This window comes from Melanostigma gelatinosum (genome assembly GCF_949748355.1).
Source record: "Melanostigma gelatinosum genome assembly, chromosome: 12".
Classification (NCBI taxonomy): domain Eukaryota; kingdom Metazoa; phylum Chordata; class Actinopteri; order Perciformes; family Zoarcidae; genus Melanostigma; species Melanostigma gelatinosum.
Window position 1 is genome coordinate 15,684,024 of NC_136645.1, and position 22,754 is coordinate 15,706,777.

The window sequence follows — 22,754 nt, forward strand, 5'->3', positions numbered from 1 at the left end:
GTCATATGGTGTGATTTGACTATCAGAGCAGCATTCATCCGCTTCAACAGCAGATACCATTGGAAACAAAAAAAATTCCATTCAGGGCCGAAATATTGGTCAAAATACAGAACTATATATACTAATTAAGCACTAGTCTATGTTCGAGGAAAACCTGATAGGAGCCTATTCAACGCAACAGCAAGGGTCCCATACGTTTATTGCCTCTAATTAGCACGAGATCGCTATACCAACTAAAAATAGGGGACATGTCTGTTGAGGACCACGTTAAAATCATGAATGTTTATTTTCATGAATGTATAAGTAATTATTATTTAATACCCGTACGATAAATATTAAAATAAATATTGAATACAACATGAAAATAGTAAGAACACTTCCAACAATCATTCACTCACAACAGACGCACCCCTACAACTATGCGAAATGGTATGGCTCAATCGTAAGGGCTGCAACACGCGATGGGGAGGGGATGAACTGGTGTCCTCCAAACTTCTGTAATGGTTTTATTCGGATAGGAAAAGTAGATTTTGAGTTTGACCAAAGCACTAAGAAGACCTGCGACTGAACATACGATGTGACGGTAAGTTACTTACCGCTTCATAGCGTGCTAACTAAGTTAAATGAGTGAAAACAGCCAGAGGTAGAGATGCACTTGTTGCGTTAGCGTTAACTTACCATCCAAGCAAACAAACTTCTCCCTTTGCTAAATGTTCAACGTTATCGCGGTATTGGTTCAAAAACAGTCTTGCTTTAGCCTCTCCTGCTGTTTTGTATTTGAGGAAGCTTACGCAGACTGTAAATAATTAACCAAGCTACAGCGGCACTTTGACAGAAGTAGAGGCTACTAGCTTGGGACGTTTTGTTGCGTTACGTGTGCCTGTCTGGGTTCTGCTCCCTCAACACTGAAGAGGCGGCTCACCTTATTGGTTTCAAGTGGCCGCGAGTACATCAAAGGTGGTGTTCCCCTGTTTATTCAGACACGTTACGCCCTCGTATGTCATTGTTTTACGGTTTTAGTGGGCTGTGCGGACCCCTCACCCTCCGGAGAGCTCGCGCAGTGCAGAGGGGTTTGCGACAGACAGCAGTGGATTATGACAGGCTTGTAATTAAGACGTACAGATGGCTCCTCTCATGTGATGCCAGGTTTCCTCCTGGTCAGCAGCGAGGGGATGTCTGAAGACGTCCAAACACTGTTTTGGGCTGATAGTGAACGTGTTATGGACGCAGTGAAGACTAGTGTAGCTGATCATTACTCTGGATTTAAGGCTGATTTAAGGTTAGTGTTGCTTCACTGTTACAGGCATATATTGACGTACAGTAATATGGCAGCATTAATAATTGCTTAACCTTATGTTTGCCCTGTGTCAATGATGACAATATTTTTTATTTAACTTTTCAGTCAGGGCAGATGCAAAAACAATGCAAAAAACACCCACAAGCCCAAATTGCTAGTATTTCCGTTTCTCCTTCTGTCTCTATTTTTCAGTCTCATTGCGTCACACATGAATTGCTCATAAATTGTTTGCATATGTCTGCAACCTCCAGCATCTCAGTCACAAAAAAACGTATAGTGCATTATCATTTGGTTATCATCATAGATTTGGTTTTATTGTATAAGTTTATGATGACCGAATACAATTATCCAAGTCATTGAGGACTATATAAAAATGCATGCGGTAGTATTGTAATATTTTCATCAGTATCACTCACTCATATAGTATATTGAACAACCAGAGTAGAGAGGTACAAAACCTTCATAATGGGCATACATTATATTGATGTAGCCTCAAAAACTAGTGATTAAAAATAATGATGCAAGACTTATTTATACATTGTATAAATGTACACACTAAATGTGTTAAGTGTGAAAATACATCATATATTTGAGTCTGTTCTTTACCACGTGCTGCATTAACAGTGTAAAAGTACAGTATAGTTTGACTCATAAACAAGTCTGATGTCCCAGCTTCTGGTATGTCAGGTTTTTTTTCCGCCTGTTTGCACTGACACACAGATGTGAGTGAGGCTGTGTTTCAACACGTCCATAATCGTATTTGGTACGACGAATCATTTTGCTCTCCGAGCGAAGAACGTATCAGTTCCCACAACTTGTTTTGTACACTGGCATCACCTTTTTTATAATGTTTCTCATGATGTATCTCAACAAACATATGCAAGCATATTTCTCCTCTACGAGAATGCCAAACTCCTAGAAAGTTTGGTGTAAAAAGACACAAGTGTGACGCAGAGAAGCAGACGTTTGTTTGTCCAAGTTGCCCCACCATGCTGGTTATCATCTACTTAACTAAGAGCAGTCTGCTTCACTTACGGGCCATTTGTTTTTTGTTGTCCCTTGTACCTTTTTCTTACTGGTTAACAGTCAAGAGCAGGATTTAAGTGGATCAGAGCCGGTACGGGCTTCAGGTCAGCGTCGCTGGGCAAGCTTCAGATGAGTAGACTGTCCCGGTTCACCACGGCCACTTGTTTTGATGTCTTAAGCCTCATCTGCAACAACACAAATCCTTTTTACCATTTAGTGTTGCTGCAGTTACCGCTGGAATAGAAAGGATTACAGTAAGGTAGACCAATGTATGTCATGTTTTTGATTCAGTTTTGGAAGATTAATGTGTTTCTGGAAGATGAATGTGTTAAAACATTTTACCTTTTTTTTTTTTTTTTTTTAGCCATGTTTGGTAGTAATGGGAGAAAGCCATGTAATTGTGTCTGAATATGGGATAATGTGTTTTTTGCTTTGGACTGATTGACAGCATGCTAATGCAATGTCAGAAGGTTACATGTTGCACAACAGAACCTAGATCTGTTTTAAATTCCACTCTGCCGTCTCCATCTTTCAGATTGAACTGTAGTCGCATCATGTTTTTTTTTTCAATTTCGTTGCTTATCTCACCCTGATGTAATCTGTCAGGTGCAATATGGACGAACATCCCGGGAACAGATAAGAACGTGAAGGACAGAGGAAGCCAGAGAAGACTGAGGCCTTTTAACAGAGCGAGAGTACTTATCGCCGACATCATGTCCACCTCTATAAAGCAGGAGAGAACCATTTGTGTTCTCCTCCCCAACAAAGACCAGCTGGACATCACTATCGGGGTGGGTGTCTTCATTTGTCTCTCGACGTCACTCTTGGTCAACGCTCTTTTTTTTTTTTCTTCTTTTTTTTTCTTTAAAGTTTGTGAATGTATATTGAATACAGACTTCTTTGTCTTCTCTGCTGCAGCCAAAGTCCACAGGACAGGATGTTTTCAATCGAGTGGCAGAGCTTCTTGGAATCAAAGAGCTGCACTTCTTTGGCCTCACGGTGGTGAGAGGTGAGTTCACTCCTCATTGAGCCTGAAAGGACCGTTCACACTAGAGTACACGGCAGTGTTTGTCGGAAGGCTTTTGATCAGTTTATGCACACATGCCGCATTTCAGTTAGATCGTAAACAAGAGCATCGTGTTTGGATTACGACGGTTTACTGCCGCGCCTCTCTTTTAGTGGCTCCTGTTGATGTAATGCGGATAAAGTTTCTGAACTTTCATGTTCCGTAATGTTTCTGTAATCTCGTGTGGCTCACCACTTGAACAGGCAGCCTTTTGTTTTTGTGGTGTTGGTTCAGCGAACACTTAGGCCTGGATTCCTGCGATATTAACTTCATTAAGCCTGGAATGCACCCTTGCATTCCTCCCTCTTCACTGAGGGGAAGGACGGAGTGATGATGAGAGGAGGAGGGTGAACTCATCATGACACGGGCTGGCTCACTAAACTCTTACTCAGAGACTTCAATGAAGGACGGGGGGGGGGGGTGTGAAGGAGTTGCAATGAGTCAGAGTAGGCTGAAAGGAAGGACAGGGGGGGGGTGTGAAGGAGTTGCAATGAGTCAGAGTAGGCTGAAAGGAGAGACGGATGGTTAAAGGAACGAGTTGTGAAACAGCTCGGCGAACATGATTTGGTTAAACAAAAGAGATAAGGTGGCTCAAATTAATAAATGCCCGTGTCATGACTCATAGGAGCAGGCTCCGAGTGATACAACATCCTCATTCCCGTCGCAGGTTGCAAACTGCATTTCAGCCCCCCATCTGAAATAGAAGCCAACATTAAAAAAACAACATAAAAGTTGGAAAATGGATACGTAAAAAGCTAAATATCAGGATAAAAGCTCTGCTTTGTTGAACCTCAACACATTTTCAGAATGTTAAACTGACAATTCAATTTATTTTTGTAGAGCCCAAAATCACAAATTTGCCTCAGAGGGCTTTACAATCTGTACACATGCGACATCCTCAGTCCCGGGACCCTCACATCGAAACAGGAACAACTGATGTCATGTGTACAGAATGAACAACATAGCAGAGTTTACAATACATTCAATGCACATGACATAAACTATTCATATAATGAGAGTAGCAAGCAGAAAAATGACTGCTAACAACAACAGCCTTGGATATAGTGGAATAATAATGATTATAAATGCAGTAATGGTATCGGTAACAGTAACAGTAATGTGACTAAAGCACAAAGACTCCGGGGAAGAAGCAAAGTTAGTAGCGAAGCCCCGTCCAGCAGTGTGTCTGTGCTGCCACGCTACGACATGAAAATAGAAACATTAAAATGAGCATTGTTGTCATCTGCTTCCTCGCAGCCTCATTCACAAAAGAAAGAACAGGGACTTTTTTTTGCTTTTGTGCTAATGAATTCCATTGTCGGGCACATTTTCCGCTTGGTTACATCCCGGTTTTGTGAGCTTGCTAAACTGTCTGCTGGTTTCCTGGCTGTCTCTCTCCGTCCCAGACAACGAGCACATCTTCTTAGACATGGAGGAGAAACTCACTCAATACTTCCCAAAGGAATGGAAGCAAGACTTTGGAAAGGTAAGGCTAGCTCGTTGCGAACGGCAGAACATTTTGATGGGAGTAAATTAGGAGCATTTTAGCTGCGACTCACCGTCCAAACTGTGGACCGTGTCGGTTAATTGGGAGGCACAGTTCTGTGGCCTACATGCACCAAACTCTTTACTTAGCATTACAAAAAGATGCACTCAGACCTTCTCTTAACGTGTCTATTTCTGTTTACAGGGATTACTGAGGAGACCCTTGCCTCTAGTGCTCTGCCTCAAAGTGCAGTACTACATAGAAAACGGTAGACTCTTTTGGTATGTCCTCCTATACATTGTCCACATGCATCTTCCTCACTACTGGATAAGCTTTCTATATTCATCCATCTTTGTCCTCCTTTCTGTTTCCCCCTCCTGTTTTTCTTTCGTGGTACCAGTGAACGTAAGGCACGCCATCTGTACTACTCTGACCTGCGGGAGCGGGTGCTTCGCTCTGAATGCCGTCAGCAGGAGGAGGTGTACTTCCAGCTGGCAGGGTACGCCTTCCAGGCTGATCTCGGTGACCACCCGCTGCCCAGGGAGGACATGGAGGTCACTCCTTACTTTGAACCCAAGGAGTACTTTCCCCCTTGGGTAGGTGTTACTGTGCGACAGCAACAAAACAACTTTCAATCTAACTTAATGCATTTTAACGTTTTACATTTTGAGGTCCCAATCCATGTCTGTCCCTTGTTCTTCCTTGTGTAGATTGTAGCTAAGCGTGGGGTGAGCTACCTCCTCTGCCACGGTCCCAAGGTGCATCAGGAGCTGTGGGGCGTGTCCTCTCGTGACGCCATGCTGCTCTTCATCAAGGAGTCATGTCGACTGGAGGACGTACCCGTCACGTTTTACAAACTGCAAAAGGTCAATTTAGCTTTTCAGTATCATAAGTTTAATGGCTTGAATAGATGTGTGTAGCACACACCACACTGCAGGGTGTTTGCACAATAATAAGTTGTGATTATTAAGGCGGGTGGGTAGTGGAATTTGATTTCAGCACATTTTTTATCTTCGGACATTCCAGACACATTACTTCCTTTTGACTGAAGTGCCCGTCTTTTCCAACACAAATGCAGCTTCATTTGAGCTTTGCTGGACAAACGACTATGGGACAGCTATGTAACCTTCCGCCTCATCCAGTTTGCTGTCCTCCCCATTCCAAAACCACTCGTCTACTGAGTGATCTTCTGAAGGCCGGCCCATCCATTGTGTGCTGTTCTATCACTTTGTGTGTTGTTATCAGCAGGCCCAGTGTTGCCCAGTGAAGCAGGAGAGGGGCTCAGCTGTGGGTTATCTCATCTGAACCGCTCACATGCCACTCTGACATCTTATCGTTCATTTTGTCCAGGACAAGAAGGCCGAGAGAGGAACGGCATTGCTCGGTCTGACCCTGCGAGGAATGCAAGTTTATCAGGTACGTGCATGTGCGAGTGTGTTGTTGGTGCGCAGCATATGCGTCAACGCGTGCGTATATAGGAGTGAATCTGCGTTGGCTCAAACTCTAGTCTTCTGACTAGACGTGTGAAGAATGTGGGAAGGCCACCAACAGCAGTGCATCAGGAGATACGAGCCGTTTGATCTGTCCATCAGGGGCCATCTGGGAGGGATTAGGGCTCCAGGCCTGGCTGATTAAAGAGCCAGCAGAGCGTGAGATACCTCGAGAAGCCCTTGGCCTCTTCAACAAGTCCAGATGGTTCCTGTGAACAAAGACAATTGATTGTTGATCAGTAATGTAAAAATATATCCCCGTAGACTGCAAATCCAGGCGCCTCTTGTTGCTCACAAACATTGGAGCCGTTTATTTTAATTGTGTGTGTTTTGTATTCATAGGAGGTAGACAACATGCGACAGCTGCTGTACGACTTCCCCTGGTCAAACGTGGGACGTCTGACCTTCCTGGTAGGCTCACTTCTCATTTCCATTCTGTTGTTCAGGTGGACTTGTGGTAATTATTTAAAGGGCATTAGCTATGTACACGCTGTATAACGTAGTGTCCCATTCAGGGTAAGAAATTCGAGATCCAGCCAGATGGCTTGCCGTCAGCCAGGAAGCTGGTTTACTACACCGGGTCATCGTTTCGCTCTCGCCACCTCCTCCTGCACCTGAGCAGCAGCCATCGCCTCTACCTCAGCCTCCAGCCTGCCCTCAAACACATACGCCAGCTGGAGGAGAGCGAAGGTAAGGGAGGGAGGGAGACTACGAGGACATGATTAGTACCAGTGATGATTGTAGTTTGGCCCGGGGGCCACTTGCACTCAGCAGAACTCTTCTGTAGCCACTGAAAGTTAAATGCATAACTGAGGAGAAGACACTTGTTCCCACACAAAGAAAGCAAAAGGGTTCTTGTTTTAATAATCCCAATTTGCTGCACAGTAGCTGTTCAAATGTATCTCTATTAGACGAGCTTAATAAAAGGCATTATCTTTTCTTCATTTCAGATAAGAAGCGTTACAGAGAGTCGTACATCAGCGATGACCTGGACCTGGACCCCGCCGGCAGTGAGAGCAGCCCTGGTCTGTCCCGACACTCCACCAGCAGCTCCGGAATCGAAGCAGACGCCCGCCAGCACAGCATCTCCATGGAGGAGGAAGGTCAACGGCAAGCCGAGAAGAGTTTGGGCTCAGCAGCCAGCCGTGGCAGCTCCCGCACCTCCGGGTTCGACACGGGCAGTAAGGCTCGGATGGAAGACGAGGGGTGGCAAGAGGAAGGTGAGAGGGTTTCTATACTGGACATTTGATCCATTCCTCTGCAGTAAACCAATGCTACATTTGTTTGATGAAATAGTTAGTTGGTGGACAGGAAAGCAGCTGTAAGTCATGCTGAACTTGTATGTTCAGGGATGTAAGAATAAATTAAATTCTAGTTCCATACAGTTGGGATAATTGCACAGTTTTTTTTTTTTTTCAGTTTCCCTAATCTGCTTTCTAAAACATATTTTCCCAGAGATCCAAAGCAACATTGGGAGTCCACAGGAGGTCCTCGTGGATGATCCTGATGAGATGTTCCAGTTGGCTGATCTTCTTGAAGGAGTGTCAGTGGATTGTTCAGAACTCTCCTCAGAGACTCGCTCACAAGGTATGAATAATTTGATAATGACACGATTACAGAATATTTTTCAAATACTGTATTATTTGTTCTCATGTCCAAATCTTTTAGTCTCTACAGAAAACAAAGCGTGTCCCCCAGACAGCGATGAAGACCTCGGGAAGTCACGTAGCAAGGATATGTTACAACAGGTTGGACGTCGTTCTTCTTTCCATTGACTTCCTTTTCTTTTCCGTTCCTTGGATTTCTCTGTTATATTGCATTTAGCTTTTATCTTTACTTCCTGTCCCCATTCTAGATACTGAAATCTAGGGCACAAGTTTGCGTGGATCGGCACAGCCACAGTCTAGATGATGTACGTCTGTTTCCACCTCCGGCGCCCCTGGGGACCACGCTGCCACCTGACTCCTCCCACAGCTACACCTTTGGCCTCCCAGACGCCTCAACAAACACAAAGACGCCCGTCGATCACAGCTATTACCCTCTTTTGCACAAAGACAAACCTTCCTTCTATGGCCGCAGGTCCACCAACTGCCTCTCCCTGGACATGTTAAGTGATGAACAGTTCCTGGAATTCATACTTTGAATCTGCCAATTACTGATGGCCACAAATACGCCTTCCCCTCCTCCATCTCCAGTGCAGATTAACTTGTAGGTTGCCAACACACTGATGTCTCGAGCGTTTTCGACTGCATGTGGGGATGATGACAACACGGGATGTGTGTGTTTCAAAACTGCAGAGAGACTTTATTGAAAATGACAAGACTCCTCATAGAAAAGCTGTGGATTAGAGAACAGAGCTAATTCAGCAACATTTCAAATCTGTGAACAGAGCATATTTATTAATGTTGTATATTGTGTACATACTACTTGCACTATTTTATTACATTTCTAATCGGTTTTCTTTTATAAGTTCATGCTGTTAAAATGTTTCTGAAATGTCGGGGGCATAACATTTGACAGTAACGGACATTTTTACTTTTTCCTTGCTAATGTAAACACGTGTTTATTTCCTTGTTTTATTCAGGAGAATCCTTTTATACCGTTTTTAAAAATCATATTTTTTAATATACTCTATTTTTGTATAGTGTACTCTGTCATGCTTTTCCTATTATTCTGCTACATCAATGTAGCTGCTGATGTGGAAAATGTAACCTCTTTACAGCTGGTAATGCATTCATCCAAAGCTTCTCTATTCTATACTCTCCCCGCTGTTGTAATTACAACAGAAAAGTAGTCTTTGTAAAGCACTGTTTCTGTAACGAGGTGTATAATGAATCTGCAGTATTTTTGTATTACGTAACTCTCAGACAAAGCCTCTCTGTCTTCTTTTTCTCAGACATTATCATCACTCTTTTGTAGATGATAATTGGTCTTCAAAAGAACTATTATGCCAATATGAACGCAGTTCGAACGGTTTCAAGTCTCAACACTTTCTTCCAATGCCAATAATGTATGAACAATTTATTTTTATCTAAAGCAACGTTTTTTTATTATGGTGAAAAATAAATTTTAAATCTCACTAAAGGAAACTGGGTGTCTTCAATTGTTTCATACGTGGCTTAAATTTGATATGTAAGATTTTTCAATTTGCACAACAACTTCACTGTTATTCCTTTACTTTCACTCCCACTTCTCGCGAGAGTTTGCGACTGCGTTTGCGGAAGTTTACATTCCGTTTGGAAAAACGTGTTGGCCATGAACGCCGCGAGAGGAGTCTGTTGCTGGGTGTCTTAGCTTGCTTGCTTCTTGCAGCGTAGCCGCTCATAACAATGTATTCCGTTTTAATTAACGCGGTCTTGTCCAGCTCTCCTGACTACGACCTGCTGTTCGAGTCTCTGACCTGGCCGAGTGACTCATGGCCAGCGACGGAGCGCGTGGAGGCGCTGACAGCTTTCATCGAAGGACTTGGACCAATCCTGGCCGACTCGGACACTACTCCGCTTTCAGCAGCAAAAAGAAGATCTATTGTGGATAAAATCGACTCGGTGGTTTGGACCCAGTGTCTACCTCTTCTCTCCAGGATATCAGCAGAATCTGGCAAAGGCACGCGCTGCAGGGAGAGCACCGCTGCTGCCTGCAGACTCGTGAGTGTCTGTGTCCCGCTGTGTGACGAGTCCGTACCGGGCCGAGTAGCTCTGTCTGTCCTGCCGTGGCTCCAGCAGTCTGATGAGGAGGAGGTGCCCGGCCCAGGACGACTCAGTGTGGAGGTCGCCAGTGAAGTCCTGGCTGCTCTCGTACCTTCTCTGGCAGCGGACGAACGGCTCACGTTCATCACCTTGTCATCCGCCTTGTCCTGCATCAAAACACTTCCCGACGCATTGGTCTCTAAAATCATCGTCAGGCTTCTCTTAACCGTGCTGAACTGCTGCAGCGGCGCGAGGTTAACGAGCGTCCTCCGGCTGGTCCTGGAGGACATGTGCAGCTGGCACTTCGCTGACCGCACACATGTGGTCGCGGAGCGGACACTGCTGTGTTTGACCGCCCTGTCGGACCACCTGCTGAAGCCTCGCAGCCTGCCATCATCATCATCCTCTTCCTCATGTGAGCTCGACCCTCGTCTGTCCGTCCGGTTCTGGAGGATGGTTCAGGATGGACTGACTCACAGAGACGGCGTGTCACGAAAGAGGGCGTTGTACCTGCTGAAAATGTGCGTGGCCATGTCGGAGGAGGAGGGGTTGGACTGTCCTCCCTCTCCATCAGAGGAAGGTGACCTGCTCAGATTTTGCTGACACTGTAACAAATTCAAGTTAACTGGTGTTGTTTTGTTTGTTTTTCTCACAGTTTTTTAAAATGAATTGTTGCAGATGCCATCTTGTTCAAATGGGCCCCTGACAGGAGTAAGTTGCTGAGAGAGTTCTGGGAGGACTACGCACTGGTGATGGAGACCCTGGAGGAAAACCAGGTGGAAATCCCCACACGGCTGTTGCTTTGCTACCAGTTCAAAGATGGGAATCATGATACAGTTTTGTAATCCTGATCGTCTGTTTTGTTTTCCTCTGCAGATTCATGTCGTCCGGCCAGTTCTTAACAGAATAGACACGTTGATTCAAACAACAGTAAATGATAGTCAAGGTAACGCTATAGACTTGGGTAATATAATGAAATACTTTAGTTTTGTTTGTTAAAACTTTATGGTTAAAAACTGGATCAGTTCATCCCATTAGTTCTCCATGAACCTAAAGTGCTGAACTGATCACATTCAATTTTCATCAACTACTGACAATTTCACAAACAAACTTTTGAAGTCTTATCACAACCACTTGTGAGGAGAGATTTCAATTTACAAAAACATGACTCAAATGAGAAAATAAATGAAGGGAAAAAGCCTTTTGTATGAATTGCAAACTTTTTATTCACTTGTAAACTATAATAACAATACAAAGGCAACATAATAGAAAAAAACCCAGTTATGTGAAGTGCTACCTGGTGGTCTGTACCTGCTCTCTTTATCAGTGCTCTGTGTGTGTCGCAGCTTCAGGTCAAGTCTTCTTCCACCCCTCCTGGCTGCTGTGTGTGTACCAGCGGATGTTCCACAGTGAGAATAAATCCCTCATGAGAGAGGGAGTGTGTCACCTGCTCGAGCTGCAGGTCCTCCAGCAGCCGGCCTTTGCTTTGGCCTTTTCTCAGGTACAGACTCGGACACAATCCCTTCAGTCTGATTCAGACTTATCAATGTAATGTCACAGAAATCATTCAAAGTGCATTCTTTCCTCTTCTGTCGCTCTGCTCCTCAGTTCATCGTTGGCCCTTTTATGGATGTTCTGTCTGAAACTTCGCTCTTTCACAAGTGAGGGTTTCAAAACACCAAGACAATAAATAAAAGCAGGGATTTCTGTGTAATTATGTTGTTATTGTTATTGTATTATAAATGTGCTTCTGCACCAAGCCTCATGAACCCTCCTTCTGCCCACATGTAGGTCAGTTGGGCAGAGTGTAGGAGATTGTCCTGAGCTCGGGGCTAAACTGCAAGTCTTCATGACCACCTTCATTACCAGTTTACCATCAGAGCATAGAGGTACAGGAAATCAGATGCTGCAGAGAATAAATGTTAAAGCCCTGACTCACGTCTCATGGATATAACATTAAAATGCCCATTTCTTTTGCTTTGTAGGCCGTATGTTGCTGCAGATGATTCAGCAGCTGTGCTCTAAGCACTGGTGTGCGGTGCCCCTCCTCTTCCTCGCCCAGGCTCTGTCCACACTGCCTCCAGCTCCACTGCTGGGGATGGAGGGGCTCACGGCTCTCAGGTACCTCATCACGGTTACAGGTACACAGACGGCGTCGTAGCTCGTCATGCTTGATACGGACGCTCATCTTATCCGCTGTGTTTTACAGGGAGGTGCTGCGCAGCACCATGATCACTCATCAGGTCCTGCTGAGAGGTGCCGCTCAGTGCTTCTTGCTGAATAGCGCGCTCTGTCTCACAGAAGTGGTAGGAAATACATAGTTTACTTGATGCTTGAACACCTTATTATATAATATGACAGCACGATTGCAAACAGCATGATGATCATTGTGTTTTTGTCTTTCTTTGACTCTTGAAAGTACCATGCATTTCTTTTTTTAAGAGAATATGCTGTGAAGTTTTTTTTTTTGTTCAACGGTGGTGAGGGTTGAGTTATGACCACACAGGTGCTGATGCAATAGGTCAGTATAAATTAATGTTTTAGTAGTTCATTTATATTGATGAACAGATAATCAATTCATCACTGAAGTCATTTATCAAGCCAAAATTAAATAATACAAATAAATTGCTAGTTTCACCTTATCAAATGTAAGGAGTTTTTTATTCTAAATGTAATGTAAAAAACGGTGTGGCGAAAGGAAACATCACCAAAATAATGAAAACGTGACGAACAAATGAAAAGTGCTTCGGCAAAGCGGATCAGTGGTTATACATTCACCTGATCCCCTCCAGAAATGTGCTCAGGAATAACAACCACCAACTCCAGCATCAGAAATGTCAAGTTGAATTAATTCCTCCGACACTAACTCACCGTAGGGCTTCTATGCTGCGTTGTGAGGTGTTTCTGTTATTTTGTCCAGCCCTTGAGCTTTCATACACAGCATTAAAGTTATTGAACTGCATAATTGAAAGAAAATCTCATTTCAGAGCGCAGTGACCCTCGATGATGTTTTTAGTTTCCTGGTGCATTTCCCTGCAGACGAGTCACTTTCTAGAGGGACGCAGATTTGGAATCGGGTACGATGTGTTGGAGACATTTGAAGGAACGTTTGACCGTGTTAAGATGAGACTTTAGAGAAGTTGTATGATGGACTAATGTCTACCCTACATATTTGTGACATTGCTGCAGTTGTGTGCCTGGCTGTTGGACAATGAGGGCAGTTTCAAGCCCAGTATTATGGATGGAGATAGCACTGGTGCTGCCGCAAAGAAAGAAACCGTAAGAGGCTACGTTCAAAGCGAGGTGCACACTTATCTCCGAGTCCCAGCGAGCGCAGGTAAGTCTGAAGTGGGACTGTCATAGATTTGGATTCTATCTGTGTAGAGGTTGGTTTAAGTTAAGTTTCCCCATGCTCTCCAGGTCACAGCGAGAGGTTACCTGACTCCAGAGAGGCTGATAAGTTGGCCAGGGCCATACTTCTGTGTGTGGACATGGAGCGGAATCCACCCGGGGCAAAGATCGGTACCGCTCTGGAGTCACTGCTGTCTCCACTGCTGGATACCTTGAGCAGAGTCAGCACCAATATCTACCTGCCACTGCGTAAGAGTGACAAGAGCCTGCAGCTCGTGCTCCGACTGTTCCAGCTCGGAGGAACACCAAGCTGTGGGGAGGAGCAAGGTTTGTATTGACAACACTGATCCATTGTTACAGCAGACAAGGCCACCCTCATGCATAAGCAGGCGCTGCAGTAGATGTATCGGTGCATTCATGCGATGAACAAATCGTTATACCTCGACTCCCAACTCATGTTCACACTATCTTTGTAAACATCCTCGTATCAATTTGTTATGCAATCTTACAAGGCGCTGAAGGAAATATTTTCTCCCATTGAAAAGTATCTTTGTGCTTTTTGACATTGAACTAAACAACTCAGGATTCTTGCTCTTTGTGGCTTTTTGCATCTTCGACTGAGATCTGCTTGTCGTCTCTATTCCTTTCTTATTCAGTCTATGACAGAACAATTGGTAGTTGGTCATTTTGCAAAAAGACTTTCATCATATAATTTAGTCCAGCTAGCTTCCGGAAATTCTGATGGTCAAATGGTTCAACTATAATTATGCCACAAGAACACATCTCGGCCACTTTAAGCACTTGTGCATCTGTAAAAACTTGACTTTTCTTTACGTCTTCTTGTAGCAGTGTGCTGATAGTATTTCCTGTCATGGTTCATGTATGAAGTGGCTCAGGAGTGTTTGACATTCGACTCTTCCCACTCTGCTTTTCACAGTGGATAACCTGATGGTAGCCATGGAGAGGCTCATTTTTAAACACGTCGATCCAATCCAGGAGTTCATCTCGCGGCGGCTGCTCGGGGAGCTGCAGGAGGTAAACGACCAGTCAAGCGAGTCGCCGTGACTTCAGTTGGCATACGTTGCCCCGGTGGCTGGCGCTGACGTGCTGCTGTGCTCTTTCCAGCTGTTTGATGTGGAGCGGGCAGAACTGTATCTGTGTGTCCTGAGGCAGATGGTGGTCCTGTACGGTTCTACACCGCAGCACCGCAGTCAAATCCAGCAGACCTATTTCCCCAAACTCATCACGTATAGCCTCAAGCTTCTGCAAGAACCAAACCAGCAGGTGCAAAAGCTCAGGCAGGAATATCATCATAAATCCGTTCGGTTGCTTGATTGTGTAACACAGATTATTTTCCCTATTGCCAGATCCACTCTGTGGCAAACCAGGTGGTTAGAGCGGTGGCTATGGCGTCCCTGGCTACGGTGTGTGGTCTCATGGAGCAGGAAGTGATTGACGTGCAACCGGAGACCATTTCTGCTTTGAAATCACTGAATGACTACTTCTACAATCTAGCGTCGTCTTCCTGCCAAAGTCTGGGCAACTTAAATAAACGGCTGCAAAAGCCACAAACAGCAGACGGGTCAAGGTCAGTGAACGTCTGCTTCGAGTACCCAGGAAGCCTTAACATGTGTGATAAATAAACATCATCATTCTTTTCTTCAGTGATGCGGGAGTGCAGGGTCGCCCGCTGCAGGACTGGGGACGCGTAGCCGCCACCTATATGCGGGACCAGTGGATTTGTCTGAGCTTCCTGATGAAGGCTTTTGGGATTCCCGAGTCTGTAGAGATTTCCAACAACGCAGAGACTCTCAAGGCTGCTGTGAGCTGCGCTGTGGAGGCCCTGGCTCTGCTGCCCAGTGACCTGGTGCTGCCTGTGCTCACCTTTATGGAGACAGTGCTGCCACAAGTGAGTCTCAAATCCAATTTTCGGTCAAATTTAAGCAATGCAAATGAGGTATGACAAGGAGTTCCTTGCAGTTACAGAATAAATCATTTCTTACAAAGACGTAGGTAATAAAGGTGAAGTGTGTTTCTGATGAAGTGTCTGATTTGGTGATGTTTTGATCCCAGTTACTACTTCATGAGGAGGCCATGTGTGTGGAAGCTGTGACTCTGAGCTTGGAGCTGGTGCAGGGGCTGAGCACCAACGCCCATGACTTCTGGCCGGCCCTGAAAGGCTTCATCTCCATGGCCTTCCACCCTAAACTGCTCGAGCTGACAGACACTTCTGCTCCGACACTTCTGGCCTCCTTGAAACAGGTGATTCAGATCCGGCTGGTTGACTTGGAAAGGTGCACTTTCAGCAATACATTTTCTATAATCTAATACATGTATATGTGTGATGTTTTTTTTTTAGATTGCCACTGAGTTGATGGAGCTGTCTCAGTCAAAGAGCGGTGTGTTCGGCGTGCTGCTTGAACACTGCTGTCAGACGTGGCTGCCCACAGACCGAGGCAGCGACCACACCGTGTTTTCTAGTGTTTTCAGCCACATCAACATACTGACTGAGGCATGTGTCTATGGACCAGTGTTCAGGAGAGATCAGCGGTAACTCAAAACGGCATTTTCTCAGATGTGTTACATTGTTTCTCTGGGCTTTTTTTATCTTTTTAAAATCTATTTATTCTTTTTCAAAGGCTCATCCAGGACGTCCAAACATATGTGGAGCGACTCGGTGAAGCGTGCGCCGCCAATGTTGCCGTTACAAGGTGAGCTGCAGTTCTCCACGAGGCAATCTGTGTTCTCCTTCATGGCTGTGATTTACCATAGTGCCACTAGAGGTCTCTTTTGGTGTGCAAATGATTTCACAAACTTCTATTTTCCAGCGATAACAGGGATGACCAGCTGCCCCGCACATGTGTACTAGCTTTCCTCAGCCGCCTGGATTCCTCTAATCTGCAGCATGAAAGACTGATGGAGGAACTAGTTATGGATCTGTTGAAAAAGGTAACCTATCTTAGGTAGTGTCACGTACTTATTTATTAGTCTTAATATTCTCCCAATTTTCTAAATACAGTAAGGTATATTAAATGTATGCAAAATCACAAATAAAATCATTTGAACACCGTTTTGTGAAGCAAAATCCTGATATGATTCTATCATCATGACACATTTCCAATGAAAGTCAACAAACAAGAACACTGTGTTATTACCAGTCTTAAGGATTTGTGTCTCTTGTATCCTGATTTTTGTTTTCATCTGAGAATAGTGTTGATCGTGACAGTTCATATTGCGACCTTAAATCATCTCACCCTCTCTCCTAATGTTCTGATCCCCAACAAAATGTAACACTACGTTCACGTATTGCACTTTTTCATTCGGATAATAAGTTGAACATCAGTTACAGCTCATTTAACAACGCTTAACCCCATTTTCCATTATCTCCCTCACCCCCCGCCCCTCTAGGATAATGACATCTCAAAGTCAAAAGTGCGTTACTATAGCAACTCCCTGCAGCATCGTGTGAAAAACAGAGTGTGGCAAACACTGCTGCTGATGCTGCCCAAACTCAGAGCGGTGAGACAATTACACTCGTACTTACGATCACACAGGAAATGACCACTCAGATACTGACAGTGTGTGTGTGTGTGTGTGTGTGTTGTGTGCAGGAGTTTGTCGCCACTATGCTGAACTGTGTGTTTGAAGCTGGATTCTGCAGCAACCAGGCCTCGGTCAAATACCTGATCGAGTGGACGATGACTCTGATCCTCGTCCGCTACCCGCATCACATTGACAGCTTTTGGGCCTGTTTCAACAGGGTGAGCTCCCACTCTGGTCACCTACCAACCAGAAAACACCGCATCATGAGTGAAATCGTTACATTATTCTGTTGTTTTTTTGTTTTGTTTCTGCACAGGATCATGACAAGACCAAGACCAGCATCTGCACCTTCTTGTCAGTCCTGGTCCATTTCAATGTCATCATTCCTAATCTGAAGGACAAGGTGAAGCCTTTGATGTTTGTCCTCCACTCACACAATATTCTCCTTGCACCGCAGCTCTACATCTGCTAAGATCTCTCCCCCTGTGCGTTAAAGGATGTGCATTTGCGTAAAGCGCTGGACGTCATCCTGCAGTGGTGTTTCAACCATAACTTCAGTGTGCGTCTGTATGCCTTACTGGCCCTGAAGAGGGTGTGGAGCTTGGCCGGGGTCCAGGCAGAGGAAGGGGCCGGTGGGCTGGGAGGACTGTCCGCTGTGATCAAGGCCTGTCTGAACCAGGCCGAGGCCATGCAGAGCACCGGGTGAGAGTGGAGCAGCTACAACAGTGACTAAAAGTATGTTGTCGTGTGTTAATGTATTTCATTGAGCATGCATTTGTTCTCTCACCTTTTTAGAAATGCCAACAAGAACTGGGCGAGGATTCAGGAGCACTTCTTCTTCGGTGCCTTCCATCCCATCAGGGATTACAGTGTTGAGGTTTGCTCGTATGTTTCTGCTGAACAAATTAAGCCAGCTAAAATACAGTGACGTGGTGTCACAACAAACTTGTTGTCTGTCTGTGTTTTGCTCTGCTAGACCATATTCTACACGTTCCCCAGTCTGTCAGAGATGGCTGATGATGAGTGGATTCCACCCTGGAAGTTTGAGAAACTGTTGTGTTTCTCTGAAAGTCCATCTTTTCCTTTGAGAAATCCTGCTGCTGACCTGAGCCGGCTCCAGCCTGGAGACTGGATCCAGCAAGACAAAGGTATAGTAGCCCCCCCCTTTTTACAAGCAGCAGGACTACTTGATACAACATACCACAACCTGAGCTCATCTCTGATTGAGTGGCCGCGGTGTTGCATCTCCCAGGCGAGCAGAATAAGGAGGAACGCTGGGCCGAGGTGCAGAAGAAGATCACTCCCTGGAGGCTGGGGATCCAGGAGCAGGAGCCTGAACTTCAGCTGGTTCCACAACAGAGGGCCGCTCGACTGGGCAAGCTGCACGGTGCCTTGCTGGTGGTAGCCTCGCTTATCGACAAGCCCACCAATCTAGGAGGTCAGCAGCAGCACTTCTTTACACTTACATCTTTACTTCTTCTTCGGGACATGATGTAAAATGTCCGTTCTTTGTGTAATAGTGTGAAGAACATTACAGGCTTTTGTTTGGTTTCACAATGACGATCTGGGCAAAGAGGTCAAACACAGCTGCGGCTGAAACCAATCACTTGAGCCCTCTTATCAGCTAATGTCTGGTTATGACAGGGAATGCCCAGCTTTAATCACAGATACTCCTATTTTATGTGCTCTGCAAGTGTACTCCTTTGCTTTTGTCTCGGATGATAAGGGGCTGAATCAATCAATGTGTTTATAGAGGACAAGATCCATTTTCAAAACCAATATTGATACTGGATGATGTAAGCAGGACCAATAGCTTGGCCGTTCTGTAAATGTTTTACTTCAAATTGCCCTCTCAGTTGCCATTACAGGCGTACCTTTTTATATCTCTTTGCCCATGATGATCGACCAGTACCGTTTTTTGCTGAGTCATCGCTGCCACCGATTATGTAAAAAGATAAAGTCCCCTTCCTACTTTTAGTGTATTTCTTTTTTTTTTCAACCATAGGTTCATATTGTGGGAATTGATATTTCAGTTCCTATGTAGATAGATCTCAGACTCATTTCTTTATTTGTTGTTGCTTTCAGGTCTGTGCAGGACCTGTGAGATCTTCGGGGCCAGCGCTCTGGTTCTCGATAGCCTCCGCCACGTCAGTGACAAACACTTTCAGTCCCTGAGCGTCTCGTCTGAGCTGTGGCTTCCTCTGTTAGAGGTGAAGTGCATAAAACCATCTCACATTTCACTCTAGCGATCATGGTGTCTGCTCCGTCTATAAGCTCTCCCGCAGTGAACTAGTGACCTGAGAATATGTGATTCTGACCGGCTACGCTCAGGGTTTAAATGATCTCAGTCAAAATCAATGCTGAGAGCACGCAGGGGACAGAACCGTTGGATGCCGAAGCCAATGCAGCAGTAAGCTGTAGTTTTACTAATGGGTAACTTGAAAGACCAGGAAAATATATTTTTCAATTTGACATTCTGGTTTCAATAACTAAATGAAGTTATGATGCTGTGTGCCTTGGTCGTGATCTAGAAAGAGTCTTGTTCATTTGAAACGTTTTGTGAGGTGCATGTTTGGGAACAATCTCCTTTTCTCATCTAGAAGTGGCGGATGCTAAATGCTACCTCCACTCCAGCTTCACCCAAGCTCTTTCTTTCGTCATACATTCTTCAGCTTTCTGTCTCTTGTATCGTAAAAAGTCTTTGGTAGTCTCAGATTTGTCTCTGTGAAACCTGCTGATACCCCGATGTTCATCTAAATCGGGAGCATCTGTTCATCTTCTGTGTTCACATCTGCTTTTGATGATGTCACAATGTGACAGGCTGGAGTCGCAGATTTTCACAAAGGTGAAAAGGGCTTAAAAGACGTTTCTTGATTTTGTGAATCATTGTTTAAAATGGAAAGATTATTAATCAGATTCTGAACTGTATCTGTTCATCAGGTGAAGCCAATGGAGCTGAGTGACTTCCTGCAGGTAAAGAAGAGTGAAGGGTACTGTATCGTTGGAGTGGAGCAGACGGCCAACAGTCGGAGCCTCCAGGACTACCAGTTCCCTGAGAAGACCCTGTTACTTTTAGGGTATGTTTCTGAAGCATGTATGCTTTTTCAAGGATTGGGGTTGCTAACAAGAGGGTTGCCCCTCTAAAGAAGAGCCACCTTATCGTGTTGGAGGGTTTGTGTGCCCCATTGAACCTGTGTTGGTGCGGGCAATAGCTCCTGGTATGTTCAAGTATCTCCAGGTCTTGTTCACGAGTGAGGGTAAAGTGGAGCTGTTGTAGTGAAGAGGGAGCAGAGGCAGAAGGCAAAGATCTTCTGAGAGGGACCAGCTAAGGTGGTTCGGGCATCTGATGAGGATGCCTCCTGGGCGCTTCCTTTTAGAGGTTTTCCAGGCACGTCCAACTGGTAAGAGGCCTTCGGGGTAGACCCAGAACATGCTGGAGTTCCACAGGAAGAGCTGGAAGACATTGCTGGGGAGAGGGAGGTCTGGAATACCCTGCTAAGCCTGGATAAGAGTAAAGATAATAACCCCACCTTCCACCATTTCTGGTTTCTGGTGTCCCCCCCATAGCCTATCGTCCTCCAGGTAAAGGTTACAGTCTCGTACCACATGGGAACAGATAGACTGGGTCGTGTACAAGCTGTGAAAATGTTTTCATCAATGCGAGAACCTATCAGTTAAATCAACTTACGGGAGATACACGCAAGCCTTCTGTCTTCCCATGCCCTTTGTGACTTTCACTCAGATAAAGGTGTGAGCTGACGAAGCTATTTAATGTTATGTCACCGGTTGAGAGTGTTTCCCTGCGGGGCCTGCGCCTCTCCTCTCCATGGTGTACCTGTCGGGGCATGCTGGACTGTAATTGGTTCTCCCTGAGGAGGAGACCACAGGACATAAATAACACAAACCAATACAAGCAGAGTGATGAAAGCAGCAGAAAAACCTTCACCTCCATCGAGTGTAGTTTGAGTCGGGATGCCTCTCTGTGGCGTTTATCAGTTGGGACATTGAACCATTTGTAGCCACTCAGAAGTGAACACGACTGTAATTATGAGCGGCACGATTCACTCTCCTCGCTAAATGTGCACTGCAGCCGTGCAGCTGGCCTGGCAGCGAAGGGAGGGGTTAATATTGATCACGTCTGTGTCGGCGTCCTGTTCAGTCACAGAGGTGTGAGTAGCGCTGTCAGCTTAAACAGCCCGCGTGTGAGCTGACCGGCTCTAATCTCCCATCAGTCCGCTATTATCTCACCCAGTTGCACTCACTATAAATGTAGCTCATCACATCAGGCTTTCTTACTGTGTGGCACCCTCTGTGGACTCCTTAAACTCATTACCTCTCAATGTTTGCTTTGCATGCCACCGTATTGCTGGGTCGCAGTATATACTCAGCCGGTTACAGTTTGAATGGCTCTTGGACTCTGTATGAAAAGCTTAATTGTGAAAATGATCAAGGATTAAGTTGGCTGCTCCAGCTAAGGGATCTTAAATGAAATAAAAAAACATTGTGGATTGTGGTCAAGATGTTAACGTGAGGGAACAGACGGCCTGATGTGTTCTATCAGATATGAAGAAGTCAATGTTGCCGTATTGCCGACAGGATGCACATTCCATTGTAAGTCACTTACTTTGACACAGAAGTGCTCATAAAATCTCTCTTTTGAGGTTAGTCTACATTCCAGTGGGTTTGTTTTATGTCCCTGTGAATTATCTTTCCTGTCTTACAAAAATCAAATTTAAAGGAATAATTTAATATTTTGGAAAATACGCTTATTTTTTAGTGTAGGATGAAAAGATGAATACCACTCTCTTGTCTGTAGAATATATGTAGCTAGAGCCAACAGCCCCTTAGCTTAGCATAAAGACTGAACGAAAGATAACAAAATAGACCCACCAGCACCTCTAAAGCTCACTAATTAACATCTTATGTCTTGTAATTATCTCTTCATGCAAATATCTGCAAGAAATAAACTAATCATATTTTCCAAACTCTTTAATTATTCCTTTAAAGATATCTATGAATCAGCTCTTAGTGGCTTCATTCCAAACTTTGTGGCACCGAACATGAAAAACTAATTTGTAAACTAGATGCAAAGTGTTCCTGTTTTTCTGTCCCACTCTACAGTTAGTTGGTTTTCTCTTTTCCTTCTTGCAGCAATGAACGAGAAGGCATTCCTGCCAATCTACTTCAGATGTTTGATGTGTGTGTGGAGATCCCTCAACAAGGGGTCACCCGCTCACTCAACGTGCACGTGAGCGCTGCCCTGCTGATTTGGGAGTATACACGGCAACGCCTCACCTCTGGCTCGGCTGAAGGAAGGAAACCAGCAGTGCAGCACAATGGATGTGACATTTGAACTCCAGATGTTTACCCCACGTGCTCCTCCCTGAAGCAGGACTGAGAGACTGGGGGGGGGGGGCAGACATGACATGACCACACGCCATACAGTTAATGCCACGGCTTAAACGATTGTCATGTTCTGTCTGCTTTTATTGTGGTTGGCCATCAGTGCTGCTCTTGTGGCTCAATGAGAGTCATGAATAGAGATCGGCTCTGGTTATTACATGTAAATATTCCACCGGGCAGGCTGTTATATTAATGGAGGCAATCTCTGTACTGGCAGAGCAGAGGCATTAAAGGAAATGTTCCCCTTTGAAGGGGAAGTACCTTGTTCATATGAGCAATTAGCGTATTCCTCATGGCACCAGGACCGGACTATAACGTCCATACCCAGGAAACTATCATACACAATGCAGAACTGCTACTTTTGTGTTTTCATTGCAGATTTTAAATCGCTCTTTTTTTGATAAAG

At 44.9% G+C, this 22,754-nt stretch overlaps 2 protein-coding genes across 4 annotated transcripts; both read left to right on the top strand.

The window, feature by feature from the left end:
- Window positions 1-464: 464 nt before the first annotated feature.
- Window positions 465-9,439, top strand: LOC306785559 (FERM domain-containing protein 6). Of its 3 annotated transcripts, none has more exons than XM_079279982.1 (14): window positions 465-583; window positions 2,930-3,114; window positions 3,242-3,332; window positions 4,796-4,875; window positions 5,080-5,156; window positions 5,276-5,471; window positions 5,586-5,741; window positions 6,226-6,291; window positions 6,708-6,776; window positions 6,881-7,055; window positions 7,316-7,585; window positions 7,821-7,952; window positions 8,034-8,113; window positions 8,221-9,439. In XM_079279982.1, exons 2-14 carry the CDS (start codon window positions 3,037-3,039, stop codon window positions 8,506-8,508), a joined length of 1,758 nt encoding a protein of 585 aa, XP_079136108.1. In that variant the 5' UTR covers window positions 465-583; window positions 2,930-3,036; the 3' UTR covers window positions 8,509-9,439. The 3 variants fall into 3 exon arrangements, with proteins under 3 accessions (XP_079136108.1, XP_079136110.1, XP_079136109.1); XM_079279984.1 differs by having other exon boundaries at window positions 8,043-8,113; XM_079279983.1 differs by lacking the exon at window positions 465-583 and adding an exon at window positions 1,077-1,279.
- A 255-nt stretch (window positions 9,440-9,694) lies between these two features.
- On the top strand, window positions 9,695-22,428 carry tarbp1 (TAR (HIV-1) RNA binding protein 1; the record flags this gene model as incomplete). Its single annotated transcript, XM_079280954.1, has 29 exons — window positions 9,695-10,631; window positions 10,730-10,827; window positions 10,928-10,997; window positions 11,398-11,552; window positions 11,660-11,712; window positions 11,843-11,940; window positions 12,037-12,172; window positions 12,261-12,357; window positions 13,039-13,128; window positions 13,241-13,388; window positions 13,472-13,729; window positions 14,340-14,437; window positions 14,528-14,686; window positions 14,770-14,990; window positions 15,068-15,311; window positions 15,476-15,664; window positions 15,762-15,952; window positions 16,042-16,113; window positions 16,231-16,351; window positions 16,811-16,921; window positions 17,014-17,163; window positions 17,262-17,348; window positions 17,442-17,647; window positions 17,741-17,822; window positions 17,922-18,093; window positions 18,198-18,383; window positions 19,031-19,155; window positions 19,886-20,022; window positions 22,097-22,428. The coding sequence occupies 29 exons, from the start codon at window positions 9,695-9,697 to the stop codon at window positions 22,296-22,298; spliced, it is 4,893 nt and encodes a 1,630-aa protein (XP_079137080.1). The 3' UTR covers window positions 22,299-22,428.
- Between the last annotated feature and the right edge of the window lie 326 nt (window positions 22,429-22,754).

Coding starts and splice junctions, on each gene's coding strand:
- LOC306785559 (XM_079279982.1), top strand. CDS start 3,037: ATGTCCACCTCTATAAAGCAGGAGAGAACCATTTGTGTTCTCCTCCCC. Junction 5,472..5,585: donor AGGAGTACTTTCCCCCTTGG/GTAGGTGTTACT, acceptor TTCCTTGTGTAG/ATTGTAGCTAAGCGTGGGGT. Junction 7,953..8,033: donor CTCAGAGACTCGCTCACAAG/GTATGAATAATT, acceptor CAAATCTTTTAG/TCTCTACAGAAAACAAAGCG.